General features: G+C 31.3%; 1 protein-coding gene across 1 annotated transcript; it reads left to right on the forward strand.

Annotated features, from left to right (window-relative positions):
* The first annotated feature begins 6,325 nt into the window (after positions 1–6,325).
* Positions 6,326–14,788, forward strand: LOC134232691 (uncharacterized). The gene is made up of 6 exons (XM_062714678.1): positions 6,326–6,514; positions 8,227–8,428; positions 8,599–8,706; positions 10,060–10,300; positions 10,520–10,611; positions 14,349–14,788. Exons 1-6 carry the CDS (start codon positions 6,398–6,400, stop codon positions 14,471–14,473), a joined length of 885 nt encoding a protein of 294 aa, XP_062570662.1. The 5' UTR covers positions 6,326–6,397; the 3' UTR covers positions 14,474–14,788.
* The last annotated feature ends 4,399 nt before the right edge of the window (positions 14,789–19,187 follow it).

Here is a 19,187-nt window from a genome sequence, read left to right on the forward strand (position 1 = left end):
TTTACAAAAACATTTCTTTTCTTAGACCTTTACTTTTAGAGTTTAATCAGATGGCATGTTACAAGTCGTTAATATTTTATAATAAGTAGATTTAAGATGCATGTTTTCTACAATGTCCCCCAAAATTCATATGATTTTTCATTTAAGTTCAATTATATGTGACCGTATGTTTATGTTTTTTTGCTCATGTGCAATGCAACGGTGTCAAGTACTTAGTCCTGAGACTGAGGATATTGTTTGTACGAAAACGCAAATTAAGCCCGACTAAATATTGGCGTAATCCGTGGACACACTGTTATAACGCACTATGAAAATTTACGCACTTTGAAAAAAAAATCAAAGTGCGTTAAATTTGGGACCAAGCTAACTCACTTTGAAAAATAATTTTTCTTTTCAAAGCCAAAAAAATATTACATGTTATGCTGTTAAAAGAATGTTACCAGAAAAAGAGAAAGGGGGAGGATGGAGAGGCGTTGGTATATATAAGATATTATAGTATAAGGATTATTTGTTTCTATACATAACATCTACAAACCTTGATATTTAAAAATGCAAGATATTTTTGGGCGAAATCAGTATATTTTGATAAGAAAATAACTTGGATTCCCTAAGGTTGAATGTATCCATACTTGTAAATATATACGGTCTACTTAAGGTGTATAAACCAGCATTGCATACGTCTCCTTAAGGTATATATTGCATATGTCTCCCTAATGTATATATATTGCATACGTCTCCTTAAAGTATATATTGCATATGTCTCCCTAATGTATATATATTGCATATGTCTCCTTAAGGTATATATTGCATATGTCTACCTAATGTATATATATTGCAAATGTCTCCCTAATGTATATATATTGCATATGTCTCCCTAAGGTATATATATTGCAAATGTCTCCCTAATGTATATATATTGCATATGTCCCCTTAAGGTATACAATATGGTTTTTAAATATTAGGGGGACACCAAATTATATATATCTTTAAAAACTAATGTTTTCTTAATTTTCATTGTGAAAAACTCAAAATTGTTCTTTGTTATATGTAAATTTGCGCTTAAAACATCACAAAGTAAAAGATAAAAAAATATACAAAATGTCCCCTTAAGGCAGAATATTATGTCTGGTACCCCTTATGTAGAAAGCAGATATATATATATATATATATATATATATATATATATATATATATATATATATATATATATATACAGACCCTAAACCGTGCTACTACACCTCAGAATCGAACCGTCATACAGACCCTAAACCGTGCTACTACACCTCAGAAACGAACCGTACAGTTCCGTGCAGAAAGCGTACCGTACCGTCCACAAAGCGTACCGTTCTGTGCAAGAAATTAACCGTACCGGTCTTTGGTTAGTTATGCAAACCACGCAATCAATGATTTTTGAATCTTATAATGACCAAATAAGTAATTTTGGTTTATTTCTCGCTACGGTGCCCGTGGAAGGAGGACGGAGGTTGTGTCTGAATGTTCGAAACACCATTATCAAGTATCATGCGTCTGGACCTTAAACTGTAAAATTAAAAACAAGGAAACTACTCGAAGCAAACTAGAACTTCAAAACAACTAGACAGAGTGTAAGACGATTAACTTTTTGCTATAAATTAGATCAACTGGTTGTGTTTGTGGTCAAAGATACAGTATAGGCCACGAGTTTTTCCCGCAAAACACGTGCGGGGCATGTGAACCTTGAACAATGTCGGCATCTTTGAAGTCTTTCATTTTCATATAATTAGCAAATTAAATCAATTTCCTTTTGAAATATTAGCTGTATTTAAATATTCGTAATTTAACTACACAGATATTTAAACTAATATTATAAGATGCCTCAAAATTCAATATAATTGTGTTCGTGACCGGGGGAAAATTCGCCTTAAATGTGCACATGTACATTGATTTCATGTTTCATAATCCTATAATTATATTTGGCATAAAAAAGTTCAATAGACTATAATACCACTTAGATAAAACACGCTTTCATGAATTAATTCTCTGGTTGTCTCTACTTTTGATTTAAATTTTGCTCATTTAAATTATTAATTCAAATCTTATCGGATACAAGATCGTTTTTGTCGTAAGTATGCATTCATATGTAGTGCATTTCATATGCGTGATTTCACAAATGAATTATTTTGTAAGAATTTTAAAACAGATATAAACTGTCAAATTAAAAAAAAGATCCGTATTAGACTTTCACATTAATTCTGTTGAGATTCTCACTAAAGGCGAATCATTGGCGCAGTTATACTTGCACTGAAAATCTGTAATCATGTAAAATATGGATTTAAATATTACATGCGGTAAACACTAAGATTTCTACTGAACAGACAGAGATGATAATCTTACTAATGACCGAATATTTTTTAAACAGGTGTGAGGTGTGAATCACAGGAGATATTCTTCCTGCGTAAACAGACTTTCAGGGTCACCTAGCATCATGCCATTTTGATTGACAGGTGATGCACACGGTGTTCATGCGTGCAGCATGCAATTACAGAGAACAGATTATTCATTGCTCAATAGTTGTAAGTGGGTTGATTAAAAAGCGTCATAGGCTGATTAATTGTGACTTTGGCAATGTAAATAAAACGAAGAATTGGAATAAATACAAGTTTGTTTCTTTTAACAGATAATGTATAAAGGGTTTGCATCTCTCTCTCCCCCCCCTCTCTCTCTCACTCTCTCACGAATTTGTTTTTACAGACTTTACAAGAATAGAATAACTTAATAAAATAAAGAAAAACTTCTAAAAATAATTACTTAATACACTGAAAGGATTATTAAAAACAAATACTTGTCTGTGAAAAGAATGTTTTTTTTTTGTTACGAGAAAGCGCTCGGAAGTTATTGTATTAATTTTGTGTGTCTGCTGCTGAATTGTATTTATTTTGTTTATTGATATTTCTCTTCTGAAGCAAACGTTTAAGCGATTGATCTACAATTAAAAAAAACAATTTACATATCTAATTACTAGGAATAAAAATGAAACAGGAATAGTCATATTTATTTGTATAGATCAATCGATTAAAAATAATTTATATATATGAATAGCGTTATATAAATAGAACAAGTACATGTATATACCCGGTATATATCAATTCCTTTCAATTATGTTACAACTTTATTTTAAAGTAAAAAAAAAATGTTTCATTTATTTTTTTTTTCCTTTTTAAAATGAAGGTTCAGCAAACGTAAAAATTAAGTACGGAAAAATTTACGACTTCTATATTTATCAATACATATCAATACATAATGCAAAAGACATCAGTGGGATGATGTTTTTTCTTCCTTTCATCTTTTTTTCATTTTCCTACATCACCGCTGAAGTGTAAAATGTTTAAATTGAAACCGAGAAATAGATTTGTTAATAGCTGAAATATAATTATATACGTGCATTAAGTACTTCAGAAGTCATTTAAAATGAATAAATTTTTAGAAGCCAATCAAGAATTACAGCTTACAGGCTCCGCCCACTTCATTTGCATACCATTTCTCAAAGTGTACCGTTCACAAAACGAACCGTTCCGTGCAAAAAAGAAACGTACCGTCCACAAAACGTACCGTTCCGTGCACAAAGTGTACCGAACCGTACCGTTCAGGTGGTGTAGTAGCACGGTTTAGGGTCTGTATATATATATATATATATATATATATATATATATATATATATATATATATATATATATATATATATATATATATATATATAACCAAAAGTAATTAATTTATCTAGTCGTATGTTTACGGATATTGAAGTTAAAATTCTCGAAAAGGGATTAAAATTTACCCCTACGCCACGCTCTAAAAACATAGAGGAAATTACAAATGATACGGACGAATTTTGTAGAAGATTACGACTTGCTGAATTTTTTCTTGGATAAAAAAAATAATGACGAATCTATTGTTGCCAATAAAAGTGATTTTATGCCACCTAAAGGTAGGAACCAAAACGTAGATAAATTTATTAATACAGTGAAAACCTTTCCTGTCGAACAATGTGGCAGAAATAATACCACCAGAAATAACTTGAACAAATTAGAATGAAACGCGATTGAAAATTTAAGACATGATGAAAACATTATCATTAAGGAAGCGGATAAAGGGAGCGCTGTAGTCAAAATGGATCGCGAATATTATAAATCAATGTGTCTTTTTGTGCTAGAAAATAGTTCATACTATGAAAAACAACTAACGTACGAAAGTAAGAAGGTCATGCAAAAACTCAAGACTATTAGAGATGAATACGGACACAAACTTACTGCCAAGGAAATCTCATATCTTTTTTTTCATTTAACATTAAAACCAGTAACTGTTATGGTTTGCCAAAGATACATAAAAGCCAGAGAATTAAAGATGAATGCAAAATTTTCGGATCAACATATATGTGTTGCAAGTAAAGCTGATCTCTCAATTAGACCCATAGTTGCGGGACCAACATGTGAAACTCACAGGATAAGTAATCTTTTGGATATATCATTGAAACCGTATGTTACCAAAGTTCAAAGTTATATACGAGACACAGTAGCTTTTCTCAATACAATTCCTGAGAAGGTCAACCCTGAATCCATTTTGGTTTCATTTGATGTCGCCAATCTATATTCTAAAATTCCACATGCTCTTGGACTCATCGCAATAGAACACTGGATAGACAGATTTCCTAGTCTTTTGAATGACAGATTTCCAAAAAACTTTGTTTTAGAAAGCCTTCAATTAATCTTGGAAAATAATTTCATGCATTTTAATGACATGGTCTACAGACAAAAATGCGGCACGGCAATTGGAACCAAAGTTGTGCCGACTTATGCTACACTTGTCCTAGGATTCATAGAGGAAAAACTGTATTTAACCGTGAAAGAAGAACTCGGGCAGGACTTTGAAAATTTTATAAGGAAGTAGTGGATACGTTACTTAGATGACTGTTTCGTCACATGGGACAAAAGTGAAGATCAACTAATGATTTTTTTTAATATTCTTAACAACCTGAGCCCCACTTTGAAATTCACCATGGAATCGGATAGTAATAAGTTATCCTTTCTCGATGTAATGGTTATTAAATAAGAAAACCGTTTAATAACGGATGTTTTCTACAAAATAACAGATACCAAACAATACCTAATATTTGACTCTTGTCACCCTAGACACACCAGAAATAATATCCCTTACAATTTAGCCTGACGTCTTTGCACAATAATTTCCGATGCAGAAATCTTGGAATCTCGCCTTACGGAACTACAAGAAAGACACTATCCCATACAATTGATTGAAAACGGAATTAACAAAGTCAAGTTTCAAGAAAGAAAACATCTACTTGCAGTGAAAAATAAACAAGTAAATAATGTTATACCATACTTGTAAACACATAACCCAAGAAATCCGGAAATTTTCAACATTTTTAGGAACAATCTGCCCATTTTAGAGGACGATCCAGATATGAAAAAAATATTAGAAACTTTACAGATCATTAAGAGTAAACGACAAAGTCCGTCTCTCAAATCCATCCTTACAAAAGCATCCTTTTCTACTAGCAACAATGAACCAGCAATCATCAATAGATGAAGTACTTGTCCATACCTGACAGAGGGATCCAAATTTCAATTAAAATCTGGAAGCGATTTTACAATTAAAACGTCAATGTCATGCACCAGTTCTAATCTTATTTATGTAATAACCTGCGCCGGTTGTGGTGAAAATTATATCGGCCGGACAGGAGACACCCTGAGACACATAATGACCGTACACCGACAACAAATTAGGGAAAAGAAATACCAGTGTACCGCCGTAAGCGAACACATCAGAAACTGTGAATAAAAATAAACCCCCAATTTTACTGTCTTTCCTATCTACAAATTCCGATAGGGATACTACAGAAAAAGAACGTGAAACTAAAGAAAAATATTTTATAAACAGACATTAACCTGTTTTAAATGCAACATAATTATATTTTATTTAAGAAATATACTTTTACCAGCTTAATATAACTGTACTATATGTTTAAAAAATCTAATTTCCCGTAATAACTTACTTACGTATTATCATGACGTCATAATGAACTTTGCTAAAGCGCGACTAAGTATTGGCGCATTATGACGTCACAATATGAATGTTGATTTTGTGTAACTAAGCATTGTAACAAAACATTGTATTGTCAAACTCCTGAAGATTGGAAATGAAACCGGTTGAGTTTATTTCGGTGTTGTGATTTTTTTTATCAAACAAGAAATAATACAGCACAGATAATGTCAGCAAATGTATAGCAAGAACGTTGATATTTGTTTGCTTTCGTTTTTAGGAACAATAAGTGGCATACCTCTGATGAAGGCGCGCCCTGGATAAGGAGTATCCAAAAGACGCCAGAAACACCCATCAAACAATGGAGATGTCAGGTTCCTGTAGTAAATTAACACGCGTCATCTTTATTCTATTATTAGGAAAAATTACAATCCATGTTGATTCAAGGATTTATATGAAGGAGAAGAGATTTACAAGAGTAATTTGATATTTCATTTACTGTAAACCAACTTTTTTTGCAAACAAAAAAAAATCGGCATATTCGCGATAGTCTCTTCGTCAAGAATATTCCTTGCCGCGAACCAGTTCTTTAAGTTTACATTAATATATACAGCTGTATATGAGATATCCAAAATACAATAGACTTAATCGCGAAAAATAGTCGTGGAGAAACAATTTACCTACTGTAGATCGCGAAATAATGTCTTCGGCAATATAATTTCGTGTACAGTACTTGCAAAAAGCATGTGCTTGCATTCGTTTTTTTTCTAATAGTTTTCCTCCCTAGCCAAAAAAAGGTCACAAAAATATAAACCATAACGATTTGATATATAACCCCATAATGTATATGAATAATTTAAGTCTCTTGGTATTCTCTAATTCTATCTGTAACGTATAAAACGTCCAAATCATCGTTTGTGGTCGGAAAGCACAGTTCTAAAAAATGCAAACGACTGAACATTTTATCATTATTTCAGGAAACAGGATTCTTTCTGTAAGCATCCGGTGAGGACGTGAGTTTAAATTCGAATTAAATTATATACATTACAAGAAAAAATTAAATTGTAAACAAAATGTATTAAAAAAAAGATTAATAATAAATAAACAAAATATTTTAACAAGGGAAATTAACCCCAAAAATATCACTTGTCTTCGGTGCCGAAATTCTTTGCAATAGATTTGCACTGGTCCTTGTCCATAACTGCAGATTTTTTAAATTAGATTAACTCTTCCAGTTTCTTTTATTGAAGACTTCACGGAACAATGTTAGTTGAAAAGGAGTTGTGTGGCACATGGGGTATTTACTCTCAGGTTCCAGAGTCAACAGTCCGACAACTTTTCCAATACTTTTGAAATGTCTTTAAATAAAAACTAACTATGACAATGAAGTTCCAAATACTCAATGCAATCTTTCAAACGTTTCTGCACATCAACTGACTTTAAATCAAAGAATGAAATGTTCCAAGTGGGTCACCGCCAGGTGATAAAACTGATAGTATTCAGAAGCTGGTTTTAAAGATGCCTCTCTCAATCAAACACTAACACATGGAAAAGGCATCTCATAAATACAATAGTCCCTGATAAATGCAGCAACCGAGAGTTTTCATAGCCCCGACAGCCTTTGACGTTTTGCATGAAAGTTTTAGATGTATATAAACATGACAATAAACCCATGAAACGGTAGGATACACGCACGATAGTTTACACGGTACACACGAAAAATGCAAAACACGATAGACATGTAAAACGATCTTCACGATAGGATAAACGCTTGTTTGAAAATGCGCAACATTTTTTGAGATGACGAAAAGATTCTTTTGTTTGATTACTGAATTAGGTTCATTTAAATATTAATTTTACAAACCTACAAATCTATATATAAAGCATATTTAGAGTGTTTTGGTGAACAAAAAAAAAAAAAAAAACAAACAAACAAAACAAAACAACAATGTCAATGTTTAATGTCAATTTCATAGTACCTGTGTGTACATTCAGAATGTTTTCAATAATATCCAAAAGTCTCGACTTTTACATATACATATAAAATAATTTGGAATAGAAAAATGTATGTTTGCTTTCTTTTCATTATTTTTTAATACCTACTTTTCAAATTATTGTTTTGATCTGATTAAAGTATCAAAAACATATTTTTAAAAATTTTTTTGATTTTGACTTGTGATGCCTGTGCAGAATGATGTCTGCATGGAAACTGAAGCAACGATTGAAGATGTTTTTGAGTGCCCTATAACTGAAGAATCGATGAAGGAAAGGTCAGCTAGAAAGAGATGCGAGGAAATCCGCGATGTTTGTGCCGCCGAGAAATTAGTGTATCACTGTGTACGATATAAGAACAAACTCATAGAAGTCTGTGCACCTAGAAATTATATAACAGGTGACAATTGTTCCTTTCTTTTTTTATATTTTACGAACTATTTGGTTTTAAATCAGTAGGTATTGTGCCTGCTATTGAAAAAAAATCAGATTAAATTTCTGTCATAAGGATTTTGAATTCCTTGCTATTCACAAGGATGTCCATTAATGACGGAATTATTTTTATTTAAGGACAATGTTGTGTACAGTTCAACGAGGGAGTGGCTCGTATTGTGGAAGATTATAGCGTTCCTTGTTCGGAGTGTCCTTTTCATTACTTTTCAAATGATTCTTTATTTTGTAAGTGATCTCATCAATTGGTGTCTAATATAATTGATAATTATGCTACTTAACTGCAGACGCTGTCATTGTGTTTATGATTTTTTTCCTAACAACTCACTAAAAATGAACTATATTTAATACGTTACTATTATCTGGAAAAAAAATATTAATTACTGTAAAAAGGTAAAAGGATATTCTAAAATAATCTGTCGAATTTTCAAACTTAAATATCACTGGCAAAGCCAGTTAAAAAGAAACCTTCAATTATAAGGGCATCATTAGAAGTTGGTATAATTTTTAGTACGCAGGGGGAATGAGGAAGCATAAATAATATTCCTACCTTGACTAAATCAGTGCTACATTATGACGTCATAGTAGGCGAGATGACGTCAATTTTAAAGAACAACTTTTCGTAATATTGGTATTTAGAGATGTAATTTAACTCTAGAAAATGAATAGAAACGCGTAAACATTAACAAAAATAAAATTCTCTTATTTTGTAATGCTGTATTCTGTCATTTTGATTAAAATCTACCACCGATGACGTCATATGTGTACATCAAGTAACTCGGGAATTGATCATGCCGTGTAAAGAGAATTTGGCTATTACGGCATGTACAAAGATACGTAAAATGGAGTTTAACAGCAAATATTGTAAATATTTAGTGATATTCATATGGAGTTCAGTTAATAAAACAGGTAAACTAGTTTATTTTCATCGATTTTATTCTCTTTCGAAGACAGTCAGCTATATACGTATCCAGGTCGGCCTTTCCTCTTTCATTTGTGACAAAAATAATGCAACAGAACAACAATAAGCTGAATATTTCAAAACACAAGGTTTGTACATATGGAAAGTTTGCCTCCTAAAAAAGTTGGAAAGTGCTGCTAGAATCCCGAGTTAAGCATGGTTTTATGAAAAATCAGAGTTCATATGTAAAAAATTTAAAACATCGGGTAAGGTTTCGTGCGAATGTGTGGAATAATTATTTTACTGACGGGACAGTTGTTCTAGCAAGCACTTTTTAGGCAAAACAGATGTTTTTCAACAACATTATTTCCTCAAAGAAGTTATCAAACTACGGGGTATTGTTGTTCTGTTAGTTTTTTTATTAAGGAAAATTTCGCTATTAATAGAAGTCACGTGATGCCGTGGTGGTGGTGCACGTCATTGCTTTAGACACTCTTATTTCATAACGCATTAGATAATAATAGTTTACGTTTATCAGCGGTTTTGGTAAATTTTCAAACTTAAATTTCTATATAAAGTCTAAATTTCCCGAAAAATGACTTATATGCTTCCTTAACATACCCGCGTACTCTTTTTGTTTACTGAATGCTTTCAAACATGCAAACATTTGTTCTTTACAGACAATACATGCCTTTACTCAGTTGAGTCTCTTGCTGCTATAAAAAATGCAACAAAGACAATAGCTGATACTACATCTACGTCAACACTTCTGTTTGACGCAATGTCAACAAAATGCAGATATGCATCAGGGCGTCGTAAAGGATTTGTAAACTGTAGCCAATATGTAACAGCTACCCATGTCAATACCGCTGATTACATCCCAAACACTGGAAGAAGCGACAACAACTTACAATTTACAGGGTGTGTACTACATGATAAATGTCAATTAACATTTTCAGTGGAAAACATCACGTTTTTTATTTAGTCTTTAAAAATGTAACTACTCTTAAACAAAAGGTAGAGAAACTTTAAAATAATTACTTAAAATTCTTACACTTGTTATTACTATTTATATCAATTTTAGTATAGAAGTTATTAAATCAATAAAACAATTTTAGTTAGTTCAATTTTATTTTACAGTTCCAGTAGTGGTATTGGTATTATAATTGGAATTCTTTCGTTCTTTGTATTTGTCTGCATTGCCGCTGCTGTAGCATGTTGTATTTGGAAAGGTATGTTTGAGGATGAATACGTATCAAGTTGCTTGCTTAGAGTACAGACCAGTCCTAACACCCAAGCAGGGTCTGCTTTGGGACTGCTCTGGGGCCGCTGTGGGACTGCTTTAGGATTTTTATGACACTGGTCTTAAAAATGCTCTATAAAGCAGACCAAGCAGTCCCTGGAACATTGTTCGATCATGTGTAAACAAGGTTCCGAGAGACATGTTAGCTCCGCCCCTTGTGTATTCTGAATTTGCAGTCTCCCTGTTGTTTTGTTTACTTGCAGTAGCGATGAGTTTAATCTGTTTAAAAAGCAATGATTTTTTAAAAATCTTTTAATCAGTAGAGATTATTATAGTAAATTGATATTTCAGGGACTGTATATTTACACAAACATAGTTTAAAATAAAAAAATAAAGTGGTTAAATAAGGAATTCAGGAAAAAATTTTTATTCCCCCCCCCCCCAAAAAAAAACAGGTTTATGAGATAAAAAATATGTCGTCTACATGTAGGCCTTTTTTATATTTAAATGTAAAATTATGTACCGGTACTCAAACTTTGCATTTTGTACTATTTAAAAATAATCATAACAGTTACATATAAGATTTGCTAATTAAAAAATTCTACATGTTTTACTAGTGCCACGCTAAAAAAAAAGTATTCTTCATGTATGTAGCCCTCAAATAAAACCAAACAATTTATTAAATTACTATAAGCATGGAATTAAATTTTGCTGTCACTCTTCCATAACATAAATAGTGTGAATAATAATTGGAGAATTTATCAATAAATTACGTTAGTTTTTAATCTATAAACAAATTATTGAAATAGTACATTTATTTTAAAAATAAACAGTTGAAAATACATGTAATTGTGATTTACTAATACTTGGCAAAATTAACAAAGATTTGTTTAAAAGCCACAATACCTAATAAAATTCCTTAGAGAATTTTTCATATATTGATGATATAAATTAAAAGCTAATTCTGGTGGAAAATAATAATTCTAATTTATTCAGGTTTAATTTTCTGTATAAAAAAATTTGGGAACCAGCATCAATCACATAATTTAAAGAAATTTAATTATTTATATACCCGATAATTATTATTAAATATTCATGATCAGTGTAATTCATATATGTAGATGTGAAAGCCTTATTCCTTCAATACATGTTATAATTTCGATTTATTTCTATTCGCACACTGTTCATATATGACCTTTGCATACATGTAAACATTCCTGGAATACTACCCAGAATCACTTTCTACTGCCTTTTATAGTTCTACTGTTTATTGGAATTCTCTTTCCGAGTTAGTACCGCCAATTAAATTACTAGATCCCTCTCACTGGGACTGCGTGGACTGCTCTCTGGGACTGTTGGGACCGCCCTGAGACTACTGTGGGACCGCTGTTGGACAACCTTGGGACTGCTTTGTTTCAGGTTGTGTCTGTTCGGTGCTCTATCTACTATTATTTCATGCTAAAATGGGTTCAAATCTTATTTTCAGAGGATCCTATATCTTAAAAGTTTGTTCGATAAATATATTGATTTTAAATCCTATTTACAATGTTCCACACTTTCATTGATACAAAAACAAAAAATTCTCTATTCTTCTAATACGAGTATTTATTTAATCACATCAGTCCACGAACTTTTCAAACTCTGGTACAAACACAAACATATTAAAGAATCATAGTAAACGTGGTCCTTTCTGACTTATCAAGTAAAACATTGTCTTCGTTTGTAATGCTCGTTTTATAAATTGTATTTCAAAAGAACCTGAATTTTATTCTACAAGTGGTAATTCAACTTATACTTATGGATCTCTTTCTAAGGAAGGATCTGCCAAAAGTTTATGTTAGTTTTGCTTTTTTTTAATATCCTAAAAAAGCAAATTTAATTTTGATTACCATATTTATGTTGGATTCTGAAACTTCATAAAAATGTTTATGAACAACAATACGTAGCGGGTTCCAGCAAATGTTCAACCAAATCTTTTTCTTTACTCCTCACTTAGAGATTTACAGCAGTGAAAGATGAACGTCGAGATCATTCTGCATAAATTTACTCGAGAAGTGGTATAAATCAGATGTTGTTACTTAAATATTCCAAGGATTATTAAGAAAATTTGAACTCAAAAGTTTTTTCCCCAAAAATCAACAGCTTAAAAATTTACGACTTTTAACCTTTATATACAACACTACTCCCCACGAAAAAGTCCAGGCGTTTTGATATCATTGACATTATCAATTAACAAAGCTTTTTTTCTATTCTCATGTCAATACAACATATTCTGGTGAGCTTGAGATAAAAGATATTACAGAATTTTACAAATTTGTTTCATATTTGGATATTTTACTTGGAAAATACTTTAATGCTAAACCAACAACCAAGCTCTGTGGTAAAGGTGATGATTTTGAGAGTAACTTTTCATTCAGCAACTTTCCTTACGACACATGCGATATACCTACATCACTTGCATATGGAGATTTTTTTTCATTTGATTCGATATGCAAGATGATTCTCTACGTATATGCATTTTTTGTAAGGAAGTAAATTATCCTGAAACAAGTTAATGAAACAATAATATCAGAACTATCCTTTAAAGTCATCATTTCGAAGTGCTATGAGCGATAGAATGATCTTGTCGGCAAATACACAACTCATTATTGAATCAAGTGCTGACTGACATTTTCATACTAATTGTTATTCCGTTATTTTAACACTAAATTGACACAGATTTTTCTGAAACATAGCAATCATGACAAGAAGCAAAATTCTGTGAACAGTCGACAGGGGACTCTCACTCCTCAATCGCAACCGATCCCATCTCTAATGCTTGGGGTTTGTGATTGCTTTGCTCTTGTATTCTTTTATGGGTTTTGAGCTGAAATACTGTTTTTTATATCCATACAATTCATCCTAAATCCCTACTGAGAGATGAAGGTTCTGCGTCATTTATTTTTTTTAAAAATAGAACTAGAGGTACCCTGAGCAATGAGCTCACTAAATGATACCCCCCGCCTCCCATAATGTCCATGTTTTGCTATATGTTATTTTACGGTAATGTGTAAAGGGGAATAACTCGTTTTATCAAGTGTTATTAAGAAGCCGCCATATGCACGACGTCATAGGTACGTATATAATGGCAATGTCCATGTTTTACTATGGGAAACTAAAAATTCGCGTCGAATACAAAAGTAAAATAGAAGGTGCACAATGGCAATATGTAATGAAGAATCTCTGAAAGTTTCATTAGATTTCACTCGGTAGTATAAGAGGAGTTGCAGATAAGTGATGGATACCCCAAAGCGTAACAGAGGGACGGACGGACAAAACGATTACCATATATCCTCCCACCTTTCGAGCGAGGGGTATAAATATATAGCATGATTCTATTCTATGTAATATATTAATAGAAATACATTTATTTTTCGTTTAAGGACAGATGATACAAACAAAATCATCGTATGTCAAAAAATTTGAAAATAACAACATAGGTCATGTTTTATTGAATAAATTGTATCAATTTTACTGCATAATTTTTTATTCTTGATTTAAAATTTCACAAAAATGGGATTTGACATTTGATCATCACAGAAAGTTTACAATTTCTTAAGTTTATATTCTAGATATTTACTACTTGCATCATTTGCAATGAAATTAGACTATAAAGTATATACCGATCCAGGCATCCATTTTTGTTTGTATCACCTGTCCTTAAGTGTGTTCATATTTTCTTTGCAGGGAAGTCAGACAGTATTGTAAATATACGAAGTTATGCAGTAATAGAAAAACAGCGGCGCACTTTACTAGAAAATGAAGAAAAGTTGGTCAGCGGCTGTACTAGTTCAATTGTCTTGGATGGATAATCAATAGTAAAACATTCGCTCAGTAACGTTTCAAAATATTCCTGATCCACCCCTTTAAGCATAGATTAATTGAAAACGGTCTAATAAATGAATTAAGTATACATTGTGTGTGTAATCTAAAGAAAGGTAAAGAAAAAAAGTTATAAAATAAATCAATATAAAATATACATGTACACTCACTTTGTGCAGATTTCCTTATTTTTTTTTCTTCTTATTTTTCCTTTCAAATAATTGGCCCTTTTTAATTGTTTGTCTGAGATTTATTCCTGAATATAATGATAATTATTTACGGGAAAATTTACTTCTGGACAAAGAAACTACCTTTTATATTTTTTTTTTCTAGAAAAAAAAGGGACGGGGAGTTTTGAGAAATAAATATCTATTTTCTGATATAATTTATCGCTTATACATACCATTCTATTTGGTCGTCATTGTATTAAGTGAAATTTGTTTTGATTCTCTTTACATTTGGTCATCTGTTTTGTTTCTCTTAAGAGAACAAGTTGCAGATGCACATTGATCATTTTTCTCTGTGATAAACCAAAATAAAAGAAAACTTTTTCTATTAGAATGAATAAAGAATGTTTATTAAAATGTCTTTTGTTTTCTTATATTAAAAACTAAGTGACCAATACACTACTGGACGAAAAAAGTGCTGAGAATCCCAAATTTTACTGATAAAGTTTGATAATTACTGATACTGTGCTGTTGTTGCTGATAAATACTGATATTACTGTTATTATTACTGTTGTTGCTGATAATTTTAGCTGTTGCTGATAAATACTGATAATTACTGTCGTCTTTTACTGTGGAGTTTGATAAATGCTGATAAATACTGTTGAGGCACTGTCGCTGCTGAGAATTACTGATAAATACTGTTGAGGTACTGTCGATGCTGAGATTTACTGATAATCACTGTGGTCATTGTTTTTAACCTGGGAATGGATTAAAATAACCTGAGAAATGATTATTTGTTTTTTTTAATGTATTTTAACAAATTCATTACAGTCAATTACAAAATAAATTATTCTAAATAAAAAAGTCACGTTTTATTAATTTGTTTTCAGTTTTCAGCTATTAATTTCATTATAATTATTTTAGACCATAATGTTAACATAAGCTTTCATAAATGTTTATGTTTTTTCTTTAAATTTCTCCTTACACGTAGATGACATTATCTGAGGAAAATTATTCTATTGTATTATTTTTGCAGTGGTTTTTCTTCCCAAGTACTTTTTTAAAAAGTTTAATATTTGTTCAAGGTTAAAAAAATCTCATCTCATATTTTTTCTCACATGTCTGTGTTCTGTCATCAAAAGCTTTTTGTGGGTATCTTTTATACTTCAATACAGTCAATGGTTGTAAATATCAATTTATTTTATCGTGTGGAGAACTGAAAATGCATGAGCACATTAAGTTGAAAACACCCCCCCCCCCCTTTCCATTTACTTTTAAATTAAGCTTTCATTTTAACAAGACAGTATCAAATATTTGTCAAAAAATCTAGTCTTAAGCGTACACTTTGTTATTTTATAGAAGAATGTGACAGGGTTAAATAATTAAATTGAAGCACCTTTAATTATTTTTTTTTATATATATTATGTAGACAGCGCGCTCTAGTTCTCCGATGTCCTCCCTGCGAATTTTATATCATTGTGTCGCTTTCTAGCTTTCTCTCTCTCTCTCTCTCTCTCTCTCTCTCTCTCTCTTAAATTGTTTGTTAAGGCTTAAGTATTGTACACTACATGACATAAATCTTATGCAGTGTGATTTTCAGTCAATGAAATATATACATGTCTTTCTTTAGGATTATTTTTTTTTATCATTGTATACAGTTTTAAGTCTATGGGCATATGGCTTCTAATATTATGCGCCACTCCTTAAACATGTTATATGCGGTCAGACAGTTAAAAAACAAAATAAAATAAATCACAACTTGAATTAACTTTTTCCATTAATGCACACTTTGTGCTTGTTGTTCTGGAACATACGTGTCAACCACGTGTAAAAGTTCTACTTTCGTTTTAGAATCGGGTCAATTATTAGTACATTCTGCCATAGGGATATCGTTACGGCTTGCGTTTTTGTAAAATTAGAATTTTGTGCATAAGATTATAATTGTTTTTAATTCCATTTTTGTCCGAGACCTTTGTATAAACGAACAGTGCAGACTTGGTGTTTATTCATATGATTTTACTTGATTGTAGCACAAAAAGGAGGGGATGAAATACTGTTTACAATTAAGTGATAGCCGATAGGGCAAGGTTTGTTCTTTAGTTGTGTGTTTTAAAAGTCATGCAAGTTATGATACTATACTTATCGAAATTTTTTTTATTATTATGCATGAATGAACCATACAAAATTCAGAGCTGAAGTAATCATAACATTTCATGAGTGCGATACACAACGTCGACATTCAAAATCCATACGTTTAAGGTTTTTTTCTCGGATAAAGCGAAGTGGAGTTTCCCTGCATCTGAATTATGTACAATTAATGCTAAAAATTATTTCAAAAAAGTGCTTCACTAAACAATCTTTCTCTTTATATCTATATGATTGTATATTTTGCACACTTTTTTTTAATTAAAAAGTGAAGTCAATTTCACGTCTACGTATTTACCGTTCCCAAACCATTGTTAACAGAGATTCAGAATTGAAAATACATGTGACCACCTCCCCCGGGATATTCTTTTTTCTGATAAACAAAATATACTCCTCGGCCTAAATTTCTTTACTTCGCATTTATAGCAACATACAAATTTTTTTTGTTTAGTTTCTTATTCACGCATGCCTTTTAGGCCTACTGTTATGTATAAAATCACCTACATTTTATATGTTTTTATGGTCTATGTATACTAATGTAAAATGGTAAAAAGATTCAATTAAATGATTGATTGAAGAAATATGCGTAAAACTAAAAAATGAAATTAAATACTGAAGAAAGATAGATCTTTGAGAATTGAATTAATAATTAAAATAAGTCCGTACAACGTACATGATGTACATTTATATATCTTTTTTTTATTATAGTACCAAAGTGTTCTATTCTAAATATTTTCTCTATCAATTTTATTCGTCATCAAATTCAATATTACGGTTTTTTTTCGTGCGACCGTAAACTTTAAGATTGTTTCAAAGTAGCGAGTACTTGTACAGTGTAGGTAGTTTGTTTATTGATAACACCGGTAGCCGCAGACGAAGAACAATAGGTAATTAGTGCCCATTGTTACGCTGACCACTACAATTGCCATGGAATATACAAGTTGTACCCCGTTCTACCCCGGGGCTGAAGACATGTACACAATACAGCCAAATCACAGGTCGATCACCGATTTCTGATCAATTGAAATCAATTTAAAGGTGTTTTCCTTTCAACTTTTTACCATGCAAAATTAAAATCGATCAATTTGATCATATACTAATAGTAACATATTAAATTAAGTCTCATTTCAGTTCTTATTTCCCATTCCATAAAATCAAATTAAAAAAAAATTAATGAGATTTCAAAACTGATTAAATAAAAAATGATTTTGTGTTTAAATTTTAAGAAACAAACTAATCACATGTACCTTTGCACTAGCGATTCTTAACCTCTAATTTTTAATCAGCTCGCCCCATTTGCCAGTTGCACATGCATATAGTGTGTACTTGTACAAATGTACATGTGGAGGAGTTTAATTCTTGGACGATCTACAAACGTCATAACATTAAAATAAATGAATAAATAAATAAATTGTTAATTAAAATCAGTGCCCACAGATTGAACATATTCAAACCTGTTTTCACCTCTTAGTTACTTTTTAAAATTTCTAATTTTCGAGCAAATTTTCAAATATTTCGACAAAAAGAGACCAGAAAACTGAACATTTAACAAGATAAATATAATTGTTTTCGAGAAAAAAGGCCTTCAAAAACAAAATGTTGTCCAAACTCAACCAGTTGACCTAGTGAAAACGGAACAAATCCAACTTTTCGAACCTGCAGGAAACTTTTTTTTTATCCCATTTTTTTCCATCCATTAAGAACTTTTTCCTTATTATTGAAAAAAAGATCACCGATCTCCCTGCATAATTTTCTTGGAGTCGGGAAAGGCGGCGATGGATCTTTTTTAACATAGCATAATTTTCTTTTTTATTTACAGTTTATTTTTCAAGAAGATCTTATGCAAAAGTAGAAATCCATTTTTTTTCTTCGGTTATTTTTTTTTTTATTAATTCTATTTCTATATAATTCTATTGATAATTCATTTGATTATTGTCAAAATTTTCACAAAGGTAATAGTAAAAATTGAGATCAGCATACATACATACAGTCATGTAATTTTGTCACAAGCAGAACATTTAAAGAAATATGAAAATTTTGTCATGATAATTCAAATTATTGAAGGTTTTTATAGCCCTCTGTTTTATTTTAAACCAATTACCAGGTTAAAAACAATGACCACAGTAATTATCAGTAAATCTCAGCATCGACAGTACCTCAACAGTAATTATCAGCAATTCTCAGTAACGACAGTACCTCAACAGTATTTATCAGACTCCACAGTAAAAGTCAACAGTAATTATCAGTATTTATCAGAAACAACAAAAAATATCAGCAACAACAGTGATAATAACAGTAAATATCAGTATTTATCAGCAACAACAGCACAGTATCAGTAATTATCAAACTTTATCAGTAAAATTTGGGATTCTCAGCACTTTTTTCGTCCAGT

This window comes from Saccostrea cucullata, unplaced genomic scaffold (genome assembly GCF_032062105.1).
Source record: "Saccostrea cucullata isolate Sc308-1 unplaced genomic scaffold, CSIRO_AGI_Scuc_v1 ctg460, whole genome shotgun sequence".
NCBI lineage: Eukaryota > Metazoa > Mollusca > Bivalvia > Ostreida > Ostreidae > Saccostrea > Saccostrea cuccullata.

What these genes read in the sequence shown, in the direction of transcription:
- LOC134232691 (XM_062714678.1), top strand. Translation starts at nt 6,398, where the DNA reads ATGGAGATGTCAGGTTCCTGTAGTAAATTAACACGCGTCATCTTTATT. An exon ending in AGGAGAAGAGATTTACAAGA is followed by an intron (nt 6,515 to 8,226) that starts GTAATTTGATAT and finishes ATGCCTGTGCAG; the next exon opens with AATGATGTCTGCATGGAAAC. An exon ending in TTCAAATGATTCTTTATTTT is followed by an intron (nt 8,707 to 10,059) that starts GTAAGTGATCTC and finishes TGTTCTTTACAG; the next exon opens with ACAATACATGCCTTTACTCA.